Raw genomic sequence first — 19,738 nt, forward strand, 5'->3', positions numbered from 1 at the left:
CAAATAATCCGAGAAGCTGGACTATATGAGGAAGAACGGGGCATCAGGATTGGAGGAAGACTCATTAACCACTTATGTTATGCAGATAATACAACCTTGCCTGCTGAAAGCGAAGAGGACTTGAAGCACTAATTAAGATCAAAGACTACAGCCTTCAGTATGGATTACACCTCAACATAAAAAGAAAACAAAAATCCTCACAACTGGACCAATAGGTAACATCATGATAAACTGAGCAAAGATTGAGGTTGTCAAGGATTTCTTTTTACTTGGATCCATGATCAACACCCAGGGAAGCAGCAGTCAAGAAACCAAAAGACGCATTGAATTGGGCAAATCTACTGCAAAAGACCTCTTTAAGGTGTTGAAAAGCAAAGATGTCACCTTGAAGACTAAGGTGCGTCTGACCCAAGCCATGGTATTTTCAATCGCCTCCTATACATGTGAAAGCTGGACGGTGAATAAGGAAGACAAAAGAAGGACTGACATGTTTGAATTGTGGTGTTGGAGAAGAATACTGATTATACCATGGACTGCTAAAGGAATGAACAAATCTTGTATTGGAAGAAGTACAACCAGAATGCTCCACAGAAGCAAGGATAGTGAGATTACATCTCACATACTTTGGACATGTTGTCAGGAGGGATCAGTCTCTGGAGAAGGACATCGTGCTTGGTAAAGTAAAGGGTCAGTGAAACAGAGGACGACCCTCAATAAGATGGACTGACACAGTGGCTGGAACGATGGGCTTAAGAGCAACCACAATTGTGGGGATGGCGCAGGACCAGGCAGTGTTTCATTCTGTTGTACACAGGCTCGCTATGAGTTGAACAGACTAGATAGCACCTAACAACAACAATCTATGGCAGCAAACTGTCACATCTTTCTCTAGCAGAGCGGCTGGTGGGTTCAAACTGCCGACCTTTCAGTTAGTAGCTGAGTGCTTTAACCACTGTGCTACCAGGGCTCTCCACCATCTACTCCTCGGGAGAAAGATGTGGCAATCTGCTTCTTTCTGCAAAGATTTAGTCTTGGAAGTCTGATGGGGCAGTTCCACTCTGTCCTATAGGGTTGCTATGAGTCAGAATCCACTCGACAGCAAAGTTTGTAAGTTGGGTTAATTACTTGGCAACACTTTATTCATTGTCCTTGAATATTAATTAAAATCCAGGTAAGTTCTCTTCATACACAAAGGTCTCTTGGCCATGAAAAAAACACTCAAATGGAAGAGGTTTGCTTTCCTTTTTCAAAATTGATGTTTGTCTCGATCCTTTGTTCAAAACATTTTTAATGTCCTTAAAATTAACTCACCAAATTAGAGTCAGTATTGAGCTGTTTATTTGTAGTAGCCTAATGAAAACAATTGGGGGTTGTTGGTTAAGGGGACATGGATTGTTTATCCTTCTGGCTAACTCATCTTACTTGCTACAAATGCCACGGTGATCACAGAGCACACTTAGAACACACCAAGGGGTTCTTAAAGATACACAAAACTACATTATGTCCAAGAACCACTCTTTATGCTACATTTCTTATTCCAGCTTCTACGAAATCCAGGCATCAAATTATATTACCACTTTCCATTCCATAAAAGTCAGGGACAATATTACACAGTAAGCCATCAATAAATGTCTGATTAATTATAAATAAACTAGTAATAAAGATGCAAAGTACATGTAATTGTAAAACAATGCCACGTCACATTTTCCTAGCCTCCTCATCTTATGGTTTTATTTCGTTAAACTCAATGAAAGAATTATTCTCTTGGAAGATGTATTAAAGCCTTCCAGATCACCAGACAGCACAGAACCACATTAACTGGGTAACTGTTGTGCTGCTGTCATCAGGTGTCACTGTGCGACCCCATCTACAACAGAGCAGAACACTGCCTGGTCCTGTGCCATCCTCACGATCATTGCCATGTCAACTAGATGACTAGTAACTGGATGACTAGTATTTTTAAAAGTCTAAATAGTTTAAACCAGTTGCTGTCGAGTCAATTTCAACTCATGGCAGCCCCATGTGTGTCAGCATACAACCGTGCTTCATAGGGTTTTCAGTAGCTGATTTTTTGGAAATAGATCTTCAAGCATTTCTTCTGATGCACCTTGAAAGAGGTGGACTCGAATCTCAGCTTTTCAGTTAGCAGCTGAGTGTGTTAACTGTTTGTGCCATGCTGGAATTTCCCCAAAGAGTTTACAGTAACTCCCAAAGGCACCTAACTTGACTCCCAAAGAGCAGAATCATACAACTGAAAACGACAGACAAAATGCCACTCTTATATAACACACCTGGAATCAAATGGCGCAGTGGTTAACCGGCTGCTAACCAAAAGGTTGGCAGGTCAAATCTACCAGTGGCTCCTTGGAAACCCTATGGGACTGTCCTACTCTGTCCTATAGGGTCACTGGGTTGGAAGCGACTCGATGGCAACAGGTGCGTGTGGTGTGGAATCAAATGAATAATTTAGAAAATGTGTCCTTGGGAAAAAAAAAAAGGAATTAACCAGCAAAGCTAAATAGTTGAGAAGAGTGAACTTATTTATATAGTTTCAGATTTTATTTTCATAATTATCTTCGTATACAAGCAATAATCTGCATTTCCATAACAACATTTAATATTCTACTCATCATAGAGCTGGGAAAGAAATAGGAATAAAGCACAGATTTCATACACAAATAACATACTCTGCACATGTACAAATAAATTCGATCTATTAAATATACTTTGTGGACGGACCTCCCAACCCAACAGAGCACCGACTAACAGGTTCTGGGCATGTTCATGCAGAATGCCACTGTGGCCACAGTGATGATGCTGGAGTTGTGAGAACACCTCTTCCTGCGGTGAACAGCAAGCTCTCCGCTTCTCACTATATTCTCAGGATAAAAAATTTACGTTAAGGGAAAAAATAAAATGCAATAAACATGTAAAATATGCTTTTCACTAGATGCCACAGAGAATAACCCTGCCACCAAAGAAACAGCTGCCACACAAGTACTGCGTATTAGTTGTTCAATGTGGGCCAGGGGGTGTGAGGAGGCTGCAGCTGTTTACTGTTTAGGCTCAGCTGCACTGCTGCTACAGGTGGACTTTTTTTTTTAGTTTTCAGTATGTAAGAAAAGAATAAAACTAAAAAATAAACCAGAAAACTCCTCAAAGCTGTAATGGGTAATACGGTCTATGAACAGGTGATCTGAAACATCTTTAAAGCACTGCCCAAGTCTGCTTAACAGCTTACGACCTAGCTCAGTTGAGCACTTATTTACGACTACAGAAGCCTCAGAGAGGATCTAAAGGGCAGAGCAGCATCGAGGAGATCTTATGTGTCTTTAAGTACAAATGCCTAAATACAGCTTTATTCAGATTGTTCGAAGTTAATCATGATGCAATTACTGAAAATAAGCTGCTACCAGGGTAACTCTGCACATAATTCAAGGAATTAAAACATTAGTGTTTTGCATCAGGCCTTCAATAAAGATTTCTCTATTCAAGCACACCTGCAAAATGAGGCTGGTATTCTGTCTAAGCTCTCCCATGGAACGAACTGCGACTAAAACCACTTACGACAATCAACCTTTGCATGTTTTGGAAGTCTAGCAAAACTAAAGAAGCACGCGACACTCAGTGAGGTGTCGTCCAGTACGGCCAGACAGAGTGTGACCAAGCAGGGAACGGCTCGGGCAGCATCTGCCTGTGACTGCACAAATGGCTGTATCCGAGACTCCTTCCAAATGACAGGGGCCTAAGCCACGCAAGCTGAAAAAAGATTTCTTTGAAAATAACATTTTTGGAAATTACTAAAGGATTAAACCATTGGCAGCACAATGTGCTAAATATACGCCTTTCAAAAGTAATTTCCCCTTTCGTCAAACTTTCTGTATTATACAGCATCTCCCATGTCCAAGTTACAGTCAAATATAATAGTTATGACTCTATATAAATCAGAAATTATTTTGGTGGATAAAGATGTATTTATCAGGATTGATGGAAACATTACCTTTCTTAGAATGCATAAAAAAGGTCTCCAGAGCTTCCAGTTAGTCAAGAACCAAGTTAAGTTTGGAGAGTCACTCTTTTTTTTTCAGGTGAAAGAAATGCCCTGAACTGAAGATATTTACAAAATGATTTAATATGCTACCTTCGAATTTTACGAACGCATGTATAAGACCTTAAATACGTTTTTTAATTGGGCTAAATAATATTGTAAGGCTCAAAATAGCTTCCTGTGCCAATCTTACCTCTGAAAATATTTAATAGTTTAAATGTATATATCATGGAGTATAAATTTCCTTTCAAAACAAAATTTTTAGCGCTTATTTTTAGCAGTAAACCTTACTTTTAGCAGCAATTATGAAATAAAACGAAAAGAAACTTCTCCAACAATAAATTATAAGAGCCCAAAAGGAAAGAATATCTATGTCTATTGCTTCACTTGTTTAGAATGTAGTTTGTCTACAATTTGGCTCATAAATTTTAAAACCTACTGCATTAAAACATGACAGTATATTTCTGTTAATTTCTGCTGGTGTCTTAAACTTCTTATCATGAAAAGAAAAATGCTTCACAGGTAAGTGGATACAGATGGGTGATTTGGGAAATGCTAACTGAAAATTACAATCTTTATTAGCATTCAAATAGCTACTGTAATGACGTATGGAATATCCAAAGTTCCAAGTCCATGAAAAGGCATGTCAGAATTTTTCCTTTTCTTCTTCCTTTTCTTTCTTGCGAAGTAAAATGCTAGCACAGTCCTCCTGAGTACTCGTCTTCCTCCTCCTCAGCGGCTGTGGCTGTGGCGCCGCTCTCAGGCTTGGCCTGGGGTGTTGCTGGTGATTTCTTCTTGATTCCCCCTCCTGGAACCACCAAACTTAGGCCCAGTTTAGCGTACTGCCAATGATAAAACGTATTCTTAGAAGCTGGAGAATGAGAATAGCCATGAGATGTCTCAACAACAATTATCCCGACAAATACAGATCCTAGCCCTCTACCCTCATGAAAGCAAACACTACCACTTAAAGACAGACAACTCCACGTGGCTCAGCCAGCCATCAGGTAATTCACGACCCTGTGTCAGTTACACGCCACAACTGGCAAATGGAGATCATCCGGACATGCCACACTTGTAGGACCATGGAACAAAGGTCTGCTGAGGAAATGTCGCATATGAGCCAGGGACAGATTCTTCCCAAGTATATACAAATTTACAGAAGCCTAGGCAAGAATTTATCCAGAAAAAAACTGTTTCCTCTACATACATCATTATAGAAAACTGAAGGTCTTAAACTATCTTGCTGGCGTGATGACACTCTAAAGCTGCAACACCAAATTAACAAGTGCTCACAAATCTACCAAAAAAGGGAAATAAAAAGAATACAACTCATACCCGTGGCTCACTGTATGTATGAGGCATCATGTGAAACTTTCTCACACACTGAGAAACACAACAGTCCTGAGAGACAGATACCGTTAGCTCCACTTTCACAGATGAGTGAACTGAGGCTCAGAAATATTTAATTAATAACCTGCATCATACAGCTAGCTGTCACAGAAGTAGGAATCTAACACGTCTCTTTAATTCCAAAGGCTACTACATAATGGACCTCTTTCAGGCAGTGAGCCTAAAAGAAACTTCGTACACTAAGCAACTGGTTAGTTGAGAAGCTGTTGAATCTATAGAGGACAAGAGATGGAAGGACAAGCTGAAAAATGAGAAATGGGTGGATAAGTAAAGAGTTGTTAACCCATATGGTTACATCCAAATAACCTAATTTACGATGAAATGCAATGGAAGTGGTTCCTTTCTGACTAGTAGAGCTTGAGGTAAAAACCAGGAGGCAGAAAGTCTCCTAAGTACAAAGGAGAAAAATAATCTTACTAAAAGCCTCTTTGTTTCAAGTGGAAATAAAACCAACTACAAAGGCCAACTTACGTCATTGTCCATGTACTTGAAAAGCGGAGAGCTGCAGACCTCTGACACCTGGTCTTGGTCTTGCTGGTCGTATCCTTCAAGAAGTTGTTCTAGGGCAGCACAGTCCTCACTCCCACTGAACCCTGGTATGCTACAAGAAACACACTTCACACTTTGGCACCTTCTCCCTAAAAGAATGGTTCTCAACTACAGACCTCTGAGCTGACATCTGGCAACATCTGGAGGCATTTTTGACGGCTACGAGTGAGGGGGTGCTATTAACAGCTAGTGGACAGAGGCTACAGGTACTGTTAAATATCCTAACAACACAGGATAGCCCCCCACAGCAAATAATTATCCAGCCCAAACGTCAACAGTATCGAGACTGAGGCTGCTCTTTTCAAACATCTCAAACAAGAATATCATCTATTCTGATCTTCCTGCAACATACTATCTAAAAACTTTCTTCGTTATTTTTTTCTTAGGAAGCAAATATAACACAATCATTACAGTCATTCACCCCACTAAGTTCTCACAAGAAAAACAGAAAACTAGGCAACGAGTTGTAAAAATTTTGCTGTAAAAGCTGAAATAGTGATCAAGTGCTTCCATTGCTATGAAGATTTATTAGGGGGGAAAAGTTTCACAGCCAGAAACACATGTCTAATCAGCAATCTTAGTTTAAGAAACAGAAATGTTAATTGCCAAGTCAAGCCCAGCTAGCCAAATGTCTTACCTATAGCTCTCCCTGACACATCTTTCTGCAGCCACGTAGTCATTTCTGTGTAGATGAACTAGGACTTGAGCAATTGTTTTCTAAAACAAAAGAGGTGATTACGGCCCAAATTTATATTTATGTAATAAAGCCAATTTCCTGGCAGTAATAAAAACATTTGGAATTTAACATTCAGAGTCTTGGTTTGTATACAGAGAGATTTAAAAACTCTATAGTAACTTCTGCAGGACACCTGAGGGAAAATATCCTAGAATACAGTGCTTCTCAAACTCCAATGTGCATACAAATTACCCAGGATCTTGTCAAAATGCAGACTTCAATATAGTAGGGCTGAGGGAAGCCTCAGATTCTGCCATGTCTAACAAGCTCCCAGGTGGTACCCATACTGCTAGTCTGAGGACCAGACTTTGACTAATGAAGCTTTAGAAAACAAACATCACGCATCTTAAAGAAAATTTCTTTTAAAGCTGTATTTAGATTTCATCTTGAAATTGGAATAAAAAAGTGGGGGGAAGGGAGGTCATAACTCTACAATTAAACTCTGGAATTCTTAGAGACAACACAGGAAAAAGACATACGAATAAAAACTTTGGACAAGAGAAATAATATCATTTATAAGTCAATAAGATCAAGGATTTACTGATACAATCTTATCAGCAAAAGAACTCTTCACAAACTATGTTTCAACCTTTTTATCTCTACACTTCAGATAACTTCGATTAAGCTATCTTCAAGTTCACTGTATCTTTCTTCTATCATCTCTACCATGAAAATAAGCCTACCCAGTATTTTATTTCATATATTTTTCAGTTTTAAGATTTCCATTTAGTTAATTTTTATAGTTTCAATCTTTTCATTCATTTCAACTGTGTTTACCTTACCTCTTGGAGCAGTTATAATAGATGCTCTGAAATCTTTAATAATTCCAACATCTGAGTCACCTCACGGTTGTCTTTTAAAAATTGGTCATATTTTCCTGGTTCTTTATATGTCCAGTAATTTCGGATTATATCCTGGACATTTTTGAATGTTATGCTATATAGACTCTGCTATAATTCTGAGAAGAAACTGATGTTTTTGTTTTAGCTGGCACTCCTCCCAATTATGTTCAGACTGCACGTTTGGGCTCACGTTTGCTGGGTGGTGGTTCTTAGTTCAAAGCCCCTGCTATGCTGCTTTGGGTCTGTCTCACACACGATACTTGGGCAGTGGTTTAAATCTTATTTCAGTTTTTGAAACTCTGCATTCCTATTTGGGCCTATTTTGTGTTAGTCTGGGACTTGGTGGTGGTGGTTTAAAATCTTATTTCAGTTCTCAAAGCCTTTGCTATGCTTTTAGTGGGGAGTGAACCCAACACTTACATGGATCCACATATAAACTTAGGGGTTCCCGTTTCCAGTTCCCTCCTTTCTGAATTTTTCCTTTGTTCTCTCAGCTCCCAGTTCCTCTGGTCAAAGGGATTACATTTCTTCTGGAGTTTTAGCTGCTGTAGCTCCACAACAAGGGTCCATTACTGCTGTAGCTCTACAGCTAGGGCCTCTCCTCGGAGTAAAGCCAGAAGTGGAGAAAAATGGGGCCTCCTTTCCCAGTTCCTCTGGTTAGAAAGATGGGATTTCTTTAAGAGTTGTAGCTGCTAGAGCCTCTGCTGCCCAGCTCCGTAACCGGAGGTTTGTCTAAAGATAACAACGTATAAGAAAATAGAAGGAAAAAATCTGGGAAACACACTCTCAGATGCTTCTCCAAGTTTTCACTCCCCTCCACAATTCACCTGCTTTTATTACTTTCCAGAGTTCCCTGGCGGTTGCTTTTTGTTTTTAGCCCAGAAGTTTTAGTTATAACCAGCAGGACAGAGAGAAGCTATAGTGGACTATTCCATCTAAGTCAGAAATAGAAGCCCATAAAGTATTATTTTACAAAAATATACAAATATACATAGAATCCTTTCTTAGGTAAGTATTTACACCAACATGAAAAATTATCTAATGTAAAGCTAAAAATGAAAATTTTTAAAGAATACCTTATAACATGTTGGATAATTCTCAATTTCCTTATAAATATTTTTTTCTTTCTGAATAGAGAGTGCCGCCTCATCAAACCTAAAGACAAAACAAAGAAATGTTAAGCAAAGCAGGTCTAAACAACTTATGGTAGCGGTCACCTTTGTAATGTATTTAATGTTACAGATTTGAGAGAAACAAAGAAGACATGAGGCATTTTAGCAACTGCACCATAACTGATGCTCTGCTTATCAGACTTGTCTTTTAAATACCCGGTTCTCTCTTTTAGGCATCAAGCTGACAGGCAAAACAAAAGAACTTAAGTTATGTGTTACTTCAAATGAGGATTTTTACCTTTGGTAAGAGTCATTCATTAATGAGTGATCAAATTCAACAAAGTGCTTGGTGAAATATATCAGGGACAATTCTAGAGCTAATTACTTCAGATTTATTTCCCTCCAATGAAAAGGCCATTCAGAAGCCCCAAGAACACTCTCCTCCCCTGCTGAACAATCATTTCTCCCATCTTTGCTCTCATCACTCCCTACCCCACTGATGACTCAGTTACCCTTACCAAGCCCCACTATGCCTAAAAGGGCAGCAATGGAGGGAAGCCAAGTTAGAAGGCTAGAAAAAAGTCCTTCCTGCCATCTTTGATCTTCAGCATTCATTATTCTTCTATCCACTCTCACACATTTTCTTCTTCTATTATACCCAGATGAGAGAATGAAGAGGAAAAGCAGCACCAAAAATTTTCCCTGAAACCCACCAAAACCCTAATCCTTTCTTAGCTCTGTGGTCCTAATTCCATCATACTATAACCAGATTTTCATCTCCTTGTTAAATTCTATTATTTTCTTAATTCCAGGGCTCCCTTACTAGCATCTAACTCCTGACTGGATGAATTTTGCAGTCTTCACCCATTTCTTTCATCCCAATGAAGAGTCAGAGGCTATCGTTAGTAACTCCAGTGTCTTGATGTTGCAAAGTTCACACAACTCAAAAGTTGAAAAGGGCAAGGAGTCTGCACTGTTAGGGATACAGAGGTGAGAGGTGTATTACTGTAACCCAAATTAAAAATACAAAAATGTTGTATTATATGCTCTGTTTTTTGTATATTAATATTTTTTAAGTGCATATATACAAATATACAGTGGTTTGATTTATAGTAATATTGTTACACTGTAATTTAAACTGAATTTCTGTGGGCTGCCAAGGCAACCCAGTGCTTCATAAAATACTGTTCATTATAGAAATGCATTCTGAATTTCCAAAGATCAACTCAATAATTTTCTGGAAAAAAGTCAGCTTCTAAATTGGTATGTGTCTTAGACTGGGTTTGCTAGAGAAGCAAAACCAGTGAAGTACTTACACATACATATACATAAATTTATCTCAAGGAAACAGCTAACACAGTTGTAGAGACTGGCAAGTCCCAAGTCCATGGGTCAGCTGTCAGGCTGGAGGCTTCTCCTGGCTCACACAACTTCAAGGGCTGACAAACCCAAGACCAGCAGGTAATAACACAGGTCCCTAGCTCAAATGTCAAGAACCAGAAGTCAGATGATGATCAGCCAGATGCAGGATCCAGAGCAAGTGAGTGAGCTTTGCCAGGATGTCCATATATACTGGATGCAGGCCACAACCCGGGGAAAACTCTCATTACAACAAATTGGCTGATCACATGAGATCACAACATGGAGAATGACTAATCATTACATAACCGCCAAAATACATAACTTTCAATCTACATCATTACATAACTGCCAAACCACTGAGAATCATGGCCCAGCCAAGTTAAGACACAACGTTAACCCTCACAGTCCACCCCTTCTCAACTTGGCACCTGTACACATCTCCTTAAACCATACACAATCTCTGAAGACATTTACACAGTCATACTTGCACCTAAAATGATACAACTAACATGTATATAACCAAAAAATGCATTAGTACCATTTACATATTTTACAAGTGAAGAAAACAAAAATATTTGATGCATGCATATGAGAAAAAAATACTTATAGTAATTATAGTCCTTATTACTGCAACTGGTCACATGGCCATAACTGGTATTTAGAACTACCTTCTTCCTCCACCCATTTCATGTTCCCTTTTCCTGCAAAGCAAGTACCACAGCTGGTCATGGTTCTTTGCCTGCTGGGGGTGACCCAAACCATCACTCCTGAAGGGTCTGGGCCATTAGTAGTCAAGTTGGACTCGTAGTTTTCCACTGACTTTAATCACAGGACATGGTAGTACTAAGAGACACACAAAATGATCTTCTGTATTTCAAACATAATCTTCCTCGCCTCCATATGCAACACCAATCCAATTTCCTCTTGGTAGTCAGGATCAATCACACCAGCCAATATGGTAACTCTCTTCTTTGCCTGTTGATTCATAGGCAAACTGGCTGGGTGGCATTCTTAACTTCTGGTTCAATAGAATTCGTGTTGTGTCACCAGGACGGTGCATTCCTCCCTTTGGAATAGCGTGGCAGGGACAGGAAGCAAACATTTTGTGAGTAGGTCACTACAGATAATAATGAGTGGTACCACTCCCATTTCTGCTCCTTAGTTCCTGGAACCATGAATCCTGGCTATGGGAGAAACAGCACCATACACTGGATACTGGTTTAGAGCACATACAGTCTCCTGTAGAACATCGCTCCAACACTGCGAAGTACCGCCACCTAAGAGGCACTGTAATTGTGTCTTTAGGAGGCTATTCCATCATTCTATCAAGTCAGCTGCTTCAGGATGATGGGGAACATGCTAACAATAGTGAATTCCATAAGCATGGGCCCACTGACACAGTTCATTTGGTGTGAAGTGAGTCCCTTGATCTGAGGCAATGCTGTGTGTGGTATCATGATGGTGGATAAGACATTCTGTGAGTGCATGGATGGTAGTTTTGGCAGAAGCATTAAGTGCAGAGAAGGCAAATTCGTATCCAGAGTGCCTATTCCATTAAGAAAGAAAGGCTGTTCTTTCCATGATGGAAGCGGTCCAATGTAATCAACTTGTCACCAGATTGCTGGCTGATCACCTCTAGGAATGGTGCCATTTCAGGCCTCAGTGTTGGTCTCTGCTACTGGCAGACTGGGCAGTCAGTAGTGGCTATAGTCAAGTCTGCCTTTGTAAATGGAAGTCCATGTTGCTGAGCCCATGCATAACCTTCATCCCTACCACCATGGCCCCTTTGCTCAAGAGTCCATTGGGCAATGATGGGAGTGGATGGAGAAAGAGGATGACGGGTTTCCACAAACCATGTCATCCTATCCACTTGTTAAAATTCTGCTCGGCCAACATTACCCTGTGGTGAGCATTCACATAAGACACCAATAACTTCACTTCTTTAGCCCATTAAGGGAGGCCTATCTCACACCTCTTCTCCCTATCACCTTGTCATCAATTTCCCAACCACACTGGTTCCATGTCCCTGACCATCCAGCCAAACCACTGGTCACAGTCCATGAATCACTAGACAATTGTGTATCTACCTACTTCTAATTGTCTTAGTAATCTAGTGCTGCTATAAGAGAAACACCACGAGTGGATGGCTTTAATAAAGAGAGGTTTATTTCCTCACAGTAAAGTAGGCTAAAAGTCCAAAATCAAGGTGTCAGCTCCTGGGGAAGGCTTTCTCTGTCAGCTCTGAAGGAAGGTCCTTGTTCTCAATCTTCCCATGGTTGAGGAGCTTCGCAGGCACAGGGACCCAGGTCCAAAGGACTCGCTCTGCTCCTGGCACTGCTTTCGTGGTTGTATGAGGTCTCCAACTCTGCTTGCTTCCCTTTCCTTTTATCTCTTGAGAGATAAAAGATGGTGCAGGCCACACCCAAGGGAAACTCCCTTTACATTGGATCAGGGATGTAACCTGGTAAGGGTGTTACAATCCCACCCGAATCCTCTTTAACATAAAATTACAATCACAAAATGGAGGACGACCACAGAATACTTGGAATCACTGCCTAACCAAGTTGACATACTTTGGGGGGGACATAATTCAATCCATGACACCTTGTAAGTAAAGCAAACATCCAGGTGCACTCCTCAAAGTTCTGCTCATTGGGAGGATTTGCCTTCATCACAGTCCTTGAGGGAGGCTGCAGAAAGCACCTGTAGTGCTGCCACTGCTGACTTTCAAGTGGTGCCTGCATATTGCACAGAACCATCTGTAAATGAGGCACGAGTTTTCTCTTCCTCAGTCAACTGATCACATAAGGACCTCCATGTGCAGACGACGAGAGTTGAGGTAATGTGACAGGAATGGAGACCATGGGCATTTGGGCCACCTCCTCATGCAACTTACTGGTGGCTTCAGGTCCTGCTTGGGCCCAATCTCGTATATACCACTTCCATTTAATGATGGAGTGCTGCTGTGCATGTCTGACTTTATGGCTCTGTGGGTCAGATAACACCCAGTTCATGGGCAGTTTATGCTGCATGGTGACTTGGTGGCCCATGATTAAGCATTTAGTCCCTACTAAGGCCCAACTGGAAACCCTGGTGGTATAGTGGTTAAGCACTATGGCTGCTAACCAAGAGGTCAGCAGTTCAAATCTACGAGCTGCTCCTTGGAAACCTTATGGGGCAACTAGTTCTACTCTGTGCCATAGGGTCACCATGAGTCGGAATTGACTCAACGGTAATAGGTTTGGTTTTTTTCTTTTAGGTTAGCACGCAAATGTTTAATCAGTAAGTCCAGAGTCACTGACCCTTCTTCCTTACTAGGTCCAACCAGCATAACGTCATCAATATAACAGACCAATGTGACGCCTTGTGGAAGGGAAAGGTGATCAAGGTTCCCGCAGACTAAGATCTGACAGAAGGCTGGAGACCTGATATACCCCTGATGTAGGACAGTGAAGGTACATTTCTGTCCTTGACAGCTAAAGGCAAACTGCTTCTGTTGATCCTTTGAAACACATATGAAGAAAAGGCATCAGCCAGATCAACAGCTGCATACCAGGTACCAGGAGATGTATAAATTTGCTCAAGCTATGAAACCATATCTGAAACAGCAGCTGCAACTGGAGTCACCACCTGGTTAAATTTACGATAATCCACAGTCATTTTTTAAGATCCATTTGTTTTTTGCACAGGCCAAATAGGTGAGCTGAATGGGGATATGGTGGCAACTACCAATCCTGCATCTTTAAAGTCCTTGATGGTGGCAGTAATCTCTGCAATCCCTCCAGAAATGTAATACTGCTTTTAGTTTACTATTTTCCCAGGTAGGGGCAGTTCTAATGGCTTCCCCTTAACTTTTCCTACCTTAACAGCCCTTACTTCACCTGTAAGGGATCCAATGTGCATGTTCTGCTAGTTGCTGAGTGTATCTGTTCCAATTATGCATTTTCAAACTGGTGAAATCACTACAGGATGGGTTCGGGGACCCCACTGGAACCACTGTGAGACAAACCTAGGCTAAGACTCTATTAATAACCTGACCTCCGTATGCCCCCCATTCTGACTGGTGGGCCACAGTGACTTTTTGGGTCTCCTGGAATTATTGTCTGTTCAGAGCCAGTATCCAGGAATGCCTGAAAAGTCTATTTATTTCCTCTACCCCAATGAACTGCCACTCTTGTAAAAGGCTGCAGACTCCTTTGGCAAAGACTGGGAAAAAAATAACAGTATAAATTTTCGACAGTGTAGTGGGTTTCTTCCTCAAGAATACCCGGTCTCCCCTTCATTCAAGGGGTTGTGGGTTTGTAAACTCGCTAAAGTCTGGGAATGGAGGGGCCGTGTCTATTCTGGCAATTCAAGTTAGACTGCTGTTCACTTGACCTAGAATTCTCCAGCTTATATCCCTAAAGAAAAAAAAAAAAAAAAAAACCTTTGCCATTAGTCCATTCCGACACATAGTGACACAGATCAAGTAAACATTTAGCAGATTTTCCATCTATTTCACTCCTAGGGACAACATGACTAAATAACAAACACCATAAGTCAATCTGAGTCAGATTATTCTGATTAGTGCTCTGATTTTGCTGTCCATTATGGTAACCACGCCCACCTTGTCTTTGTCAATTGAGTGCTGCCACTTGGCCCTTACCACCACGGGGTCCAATTAGCCACATTGTAATTACGTGTCTTAATTCAGTTAGGGCAGTTTCCACTGTCAAATCTGACTTACACAAAATAGCAATCAAAATATCTTCAAGGATGTTGGGGCTCCCTTCACAAACTTGTTCCTCACCGTGGTGTTAAAGGTGTGTCCTCTGGGTACTCCATGTGTCTTTGGGTCTAACCTGATAAATCCACTCTAACATGCCAATTTCCCTAAGTGTTTGGACACCTTCTTCTACCGTATATCAAGACAGGTCTGATATTTCAACTTGATTCAGTGTAGGCCACTGCATAATCCATGCTTCACTGAACCAACCAAATCAACCAACCAAATAAAAATAACCTTTTCTTACCTCTCTAGCTGAGACGCTGAATGATCTGTGCTTAATGAGCTCATATCAATAAATTCTGGCTGATCCAACTTTCTTTTTCTTGTACCATTAACCCGTATCTTTAATAGCCACTCCCACACATATTCCCCAGATTTCTGTGTGTACATACTAGAAAACTCTTTTGGAGTGTAGTGTACCTCCTCCTGGGTCATACTCTATACTTCGCCTTTTGGGGCTCACGGGGACATAAGTCTAGTTATAGGTCTACAAGCAAAAATGAGTGGTGGGGATAGGTCATGGGAACATTCAGCAGTGGGTTGTAAGGCATCTACCCCAGGCAATGCCCCAGGCAATGACTCAGACTCCGATCTGGTGACAACTCAGACAAAGACTCTTCAGACACAGCTGGGTTAATCTCATCAGATGGGGGTGGAAGAGCTAATGGTTTTATTTTGGAGTGTGGCTTACCAGACAAAGATGGAGTAATATCTTCGGATGGGAGAAAGAGGCTGGTTCTGTTGGCAGGAGTGATTTAGCGGAATTTAGGGGTTCAATGTCCCCAGCTTCCTGATTATCTGCCTATATGTTCCCATCCCAGGATTCTGGGTCCCATTTCTTTGCAATGAATGGCCTTATTTTAACTTCAGACGCGTTCTACGTTGGCAATTTGGTTGGTGTTGTAATTCTGCCACTCTTACGGTAAAATTCTGGAACTGGCTTTCGACAATACCAGTTGTGTTACCACAAGAAATAAAGCTTGCTTGTAGGGCACAAGTGACAACTTTGAGGTCTTTTATACGGCGCTTGAGCTCTAACTCTGAAGCCCTGAGCTCACCTCTTTCTTTCACCACTTTGCCTAGCACAAGTAGGACCAAGCAATCAGCTTCCCTATACTTCTCATTCCGACAAAATTGTAGAAAAGTACCAAACATGTGATCATCAAGAGCCTCACTTCTCACCAATACTTGATCTACTGTGGTAATATTTTACATATTAATATCATCACGTGTCTTAGTCATCTAGTGCTGCTTATAACAGAAATACCACAAGCGGATGGCTTTAATAAAGGGAAATATACTTCTTCACAGTAAAGTAGGCTAAAGGTCCAAATTCAGTGTGTCAGCTCCAGGGGAAGGCTTTCTCTCTCTGTCGGCCTTCTCATCAATCTTCCCTCAGACTAGGACTTTCTGCATACAAGGACCCTGGGTCCAAAGGACGCACTCTGCTCCTGGCACTGCTTTCTTGGTGGTATGAGGTCCTCTCTGCTCACCTCCCTTTCCTTTTTATCTCTTGAGAGATAAAAGGTGGTGCAGGCCACACCCCAGGGAAACTCCCTTTACATTGGATCAGGGATGTGACCCAGTAAGGGTGTTACAATTCCACCCTAATCCTCTTTAACATAAAAGTACAATCACAAAATGGAGGACAACCACACAATACTGGGAATCATGCCCTAACCAAGTTGACACACATTTCTGGGGGACACAATTCAATCCATGACACCACCTCACACCATGGATTAGCAGTGCCTTCTTCATTACTCGAGGCTGAGTCCTCAGCACCTTTAAGACTAGTCAGACTTGAGAACCAATTTAGAAAACTCATTCTTATGCTTCTGTTTCTCTAGAACCACTCTCGGTACCAAACATCTTAGGCTGGATTTTCTAGAGAAGTAAAACCGGTGAAGTGTGTATACATAGAGAGATTTGTTCCAAGGAAATGGTTCACGTTGTAGAGGCTGGCAAGTTCCAAGTCCATGGTCAGGTGTCAGACTGGAGGCTTCTCCTGACTCACGTAACTGCAGGGGTTGGTGAACCCAAGATCGATAGGTCAGATGACAGGCTGCTAGCTCATGCGCAAAGAGGGAAACTCCCCTTACAACTCATTGTCTGATCACATCATAGAGGATCTCTATATCATCACATAACTACCAAATTACAACATTACGTTAACTGCTGAAGTACATCATTACGTAATTGCCCAAGTACACAATTATATAACTGCCAAGCCACTAAGAATCATAGCCCAGCCAGCTGACACACAACCTCAACCATCACAGTATAGCAGCAAAATTCTAAGATAGTCCCCAAGATTCCCACCCCCTCCTATATACTCATATACACTCCCTGTATAATCTCCCCTTGAGTGTGGGTACAACCTCTGAATATGATGGGCTATCACTCTAATGATTAGGACACCAATCAGCTGACTCTGAGCTAATCAAAAAGGAGGTTATCTGGATGGGCCTGGTCTAATCAGGAGAATACCTAAAAGGGACTGGGCCCTTCCTGCAGCTAGAGAAATGGAAAGTTACAGAGACATGCTACTGGTGACCTCAAAAAAGAAGCAAACTACCATGCTGTCAAGTGCCTATGGGAGCCACAGGACAAGGAACTGCAGGAGACCTTTAGGAGCTTAGAGTGGTCCTTGGACAACAGCTAGCAAGAAAACAAGGACCTCAGTCAACCACTTATAAGGAAATGAATTCTGCCAACACCAGTGAGGTAAGAAGAGGACCCTGAACCTCAGATGAGATGGCGGCCCCATCTGATACCTTGATTTTAATATTATGTGACCCTGAACAGAGAACTCAGCTATGTTGTGCCTGGACTCCTGATCTACAGAAACTGTTAGATAATAAATGGGTTTTAAGCTGCTAGTTTTGTGGTAATTAGTTATGCAAAAATAGCAAACTAATACTGTGGGGACTACATTTATAACTGCAACCATGAGCTTACCACAGAGCCTGTACTATAAATTAAATCAGAATATTCTCTGAACATAATGTCCAGGTTATATCATTCTAATAGGAATCTCACTATTTTAAGCTTTTTTATATATTTAATTGTAAAAGCTACATTCTTCACACACGTTGTCTATTTCCTTGACATAAAAAATAGCATTTCCATGTGCTAATAGTGAACGAGCAAAATGTCATCCAGGAGAAGTACTGTACGTTTATATGGGTGGGTTTGGCGATCTGCTCCTGTGAAGATTACAGCCAAGAAGACCCCATGGAGCAGTTCTACTCTTTAACACACAGGGCCATGAGCTGGAATCAACTTGACAGCAACGGATTTGGTATTTCTAGTTTTGGGTGTCAAAAAAAACTGATTAATTTTGCTAAAAGTCCATGGCACCGGCATATAAAGCTACCTTTTTCAAATGTTTCCAGGAATGATTTGTTACTTGTTATAATGAAACAGAGATAACTTCAATTTCCCCATCAGGTAATTTCTACATTGTCATAACAAAATAAAATGTATCTGGTTTTACTTGAAAAGAGGATAAATTCTTTTTATCTCCCTGTATTTCAAAAAAGAATTAGACCCAAATAAAATAAAATATAAGCTCCACAGAAATTACGTGCATATGAAAGGACCTCATTTCATTCCCAGCTTTCAAGTGACACTTTCCTCAGAATGATGCGAACTCTTCCTCTGGCCCCAACTATCTCCTGAACTTCAAAATATATTTTCAACTCTTTATAAAACATTTCAGCCTTTCACCATATTCCCAACTAATCTTATTATTATTACTCATAAGCCTGTTTCTATATTTTTCACCTCAGTTATTGATGGATTTACAATGAACAGGACACACTTACAGAAGACAGAAACTTAATGATTATCTTCAATTAGTACACCCCTCACCAAAAAAGAAGAAAAGCACATATACACACACACACAGAGTCCTCCTTACATTTAGAATCTAAAGAAGTCTCAACCAATCTGCAGGGAGGAAGCACTTTTCATTGCTAAGTGAGTCTTAAGTTGGGGCACAGGATTGGTTATGGAGTAGGATTCTCCTCCTTGTTGGAAACACTGCAGAGCTCTGGATTAGCGTTCAATGAGAGTTAACCACAGGGTACCCAACCTACTCATTTGCTTCAAGTCTTCCCTAGAAGGAACAGGGATGTAAATCTTACCTGTAAGTCACAACCAGCTTGTTGAAAAGGCCTTTTCTAAGAGTGAACAAGCACTGGTCCAGTATTAACTTTAAGGTCCTCCAAGAGGCAGCCGTGGTGACACAGTGGTTAAGAGCTCAGCTGCTAACCAAAAGGTTGGCAGTTCAAATCCACCAGCCAATCCTTGGAAACCCTACGGGGCAGTTCTATTCTGTCCTATATGGTCACTATGAGTCAGAATCAACTTGATGGCAACTGGTTGGTTTTGGTTTTTTAGAGGCTTCCTAAATAAAATTCTGAATCATTTCTGAATTACGGTTCTCCAGAAATGAAGGAAAAGCAAGAGACTAATATAAATAAAAATATAAATATAAAAAGTCCTGGTGGTGCAACGATTAAGTGCTCAGCTGCTAACTAGAAGGTTTGCAGTTCAAACCTACCCAGCCGCTCCACAGGAACAAGAGCTGGTGATATGCTCCTGTAAAGATTACACCCTAGAAAACACTATGGGGCTGTTTTACTGTCACATGCGGTCACTATGAGTTGAAAACCAATTCAACAGCACCTAACAACAATATAAATATACCAAGTATATCATTTAATTTTGCTAATTTATAACTTAAACTATAACTAAGGATTAAATCTTAGTCTTACATTAATGTAAAACATAAATGTATTAACTTAATATAACAAGCATGAAATTTAAATTTTCATGCCATGTTCCATAAAAAAAATTTTTTTTTTGTAGATGTTATTTGTGTAAAGCATAAAATTACCA

The 19,738-nt window shown here is 40.7% G+C and overlaps 1 protein-coding gene across 4 annotated transcripts in view; it reads right to left on the minus strand.

Moving 5' to 3' along the window:
* Positions 1 to 2,554: 2,554 nt before the first annotated feature.
* NAPG (NSF attachment protein gamma) overlaps positions 2,555 to 19,738 on the minus strand; it is a 38,505-nt gene continuing 21,321 nt past the window's right edge. For 3 of the 4 annotated variants that reach the window (XM_049901854.1, XM_049901852.1, XM_049901851.1), the window contains exons 9-12: positions 8,665 to 8,743; positions 6,648 to 6,727; positions 5,933 to 6,062; positions 2,555 to 4,890 (exon numbers count right to left, since the gene is read on the minus strand). In XM_049901854.1, coding sequence (XP_049757811.1) covers positions 4,744 to 4,890; positions 5,933 to 6,062; positions 6,648 to 6,727; positions 8,665 to 8,743 — 436 coding nt within the window. In that variant the 3' untranslated portion in view covers positions 2,555 to 4,743. Of the gene's footprint in view, positions 4,920 to 5,932; positions 6,063 to 6,647; positions 6,728 to 8,664; positions 8,744 to 19,738 lie in introns of all 4 variants that reach the window. The other variant, XM_049901853.1, reaches the window with a different exon arrangement.

The sequence above is a fragment of the Elephas maximus genome, chromosome 11 (assembly GCF_024166365.1).
Source record: "Elephas maximus indicus isolate mEleMax1 chromosome 11, mEleMax1 primary haplotype, whole genome shotgun sequence".
NCBI classification, from domain to species: Eukaryota; Metazoa; Chordata; class Mammalia; order Proboscidea; family Elephantidae; genus Elephas; species Elephas maximus.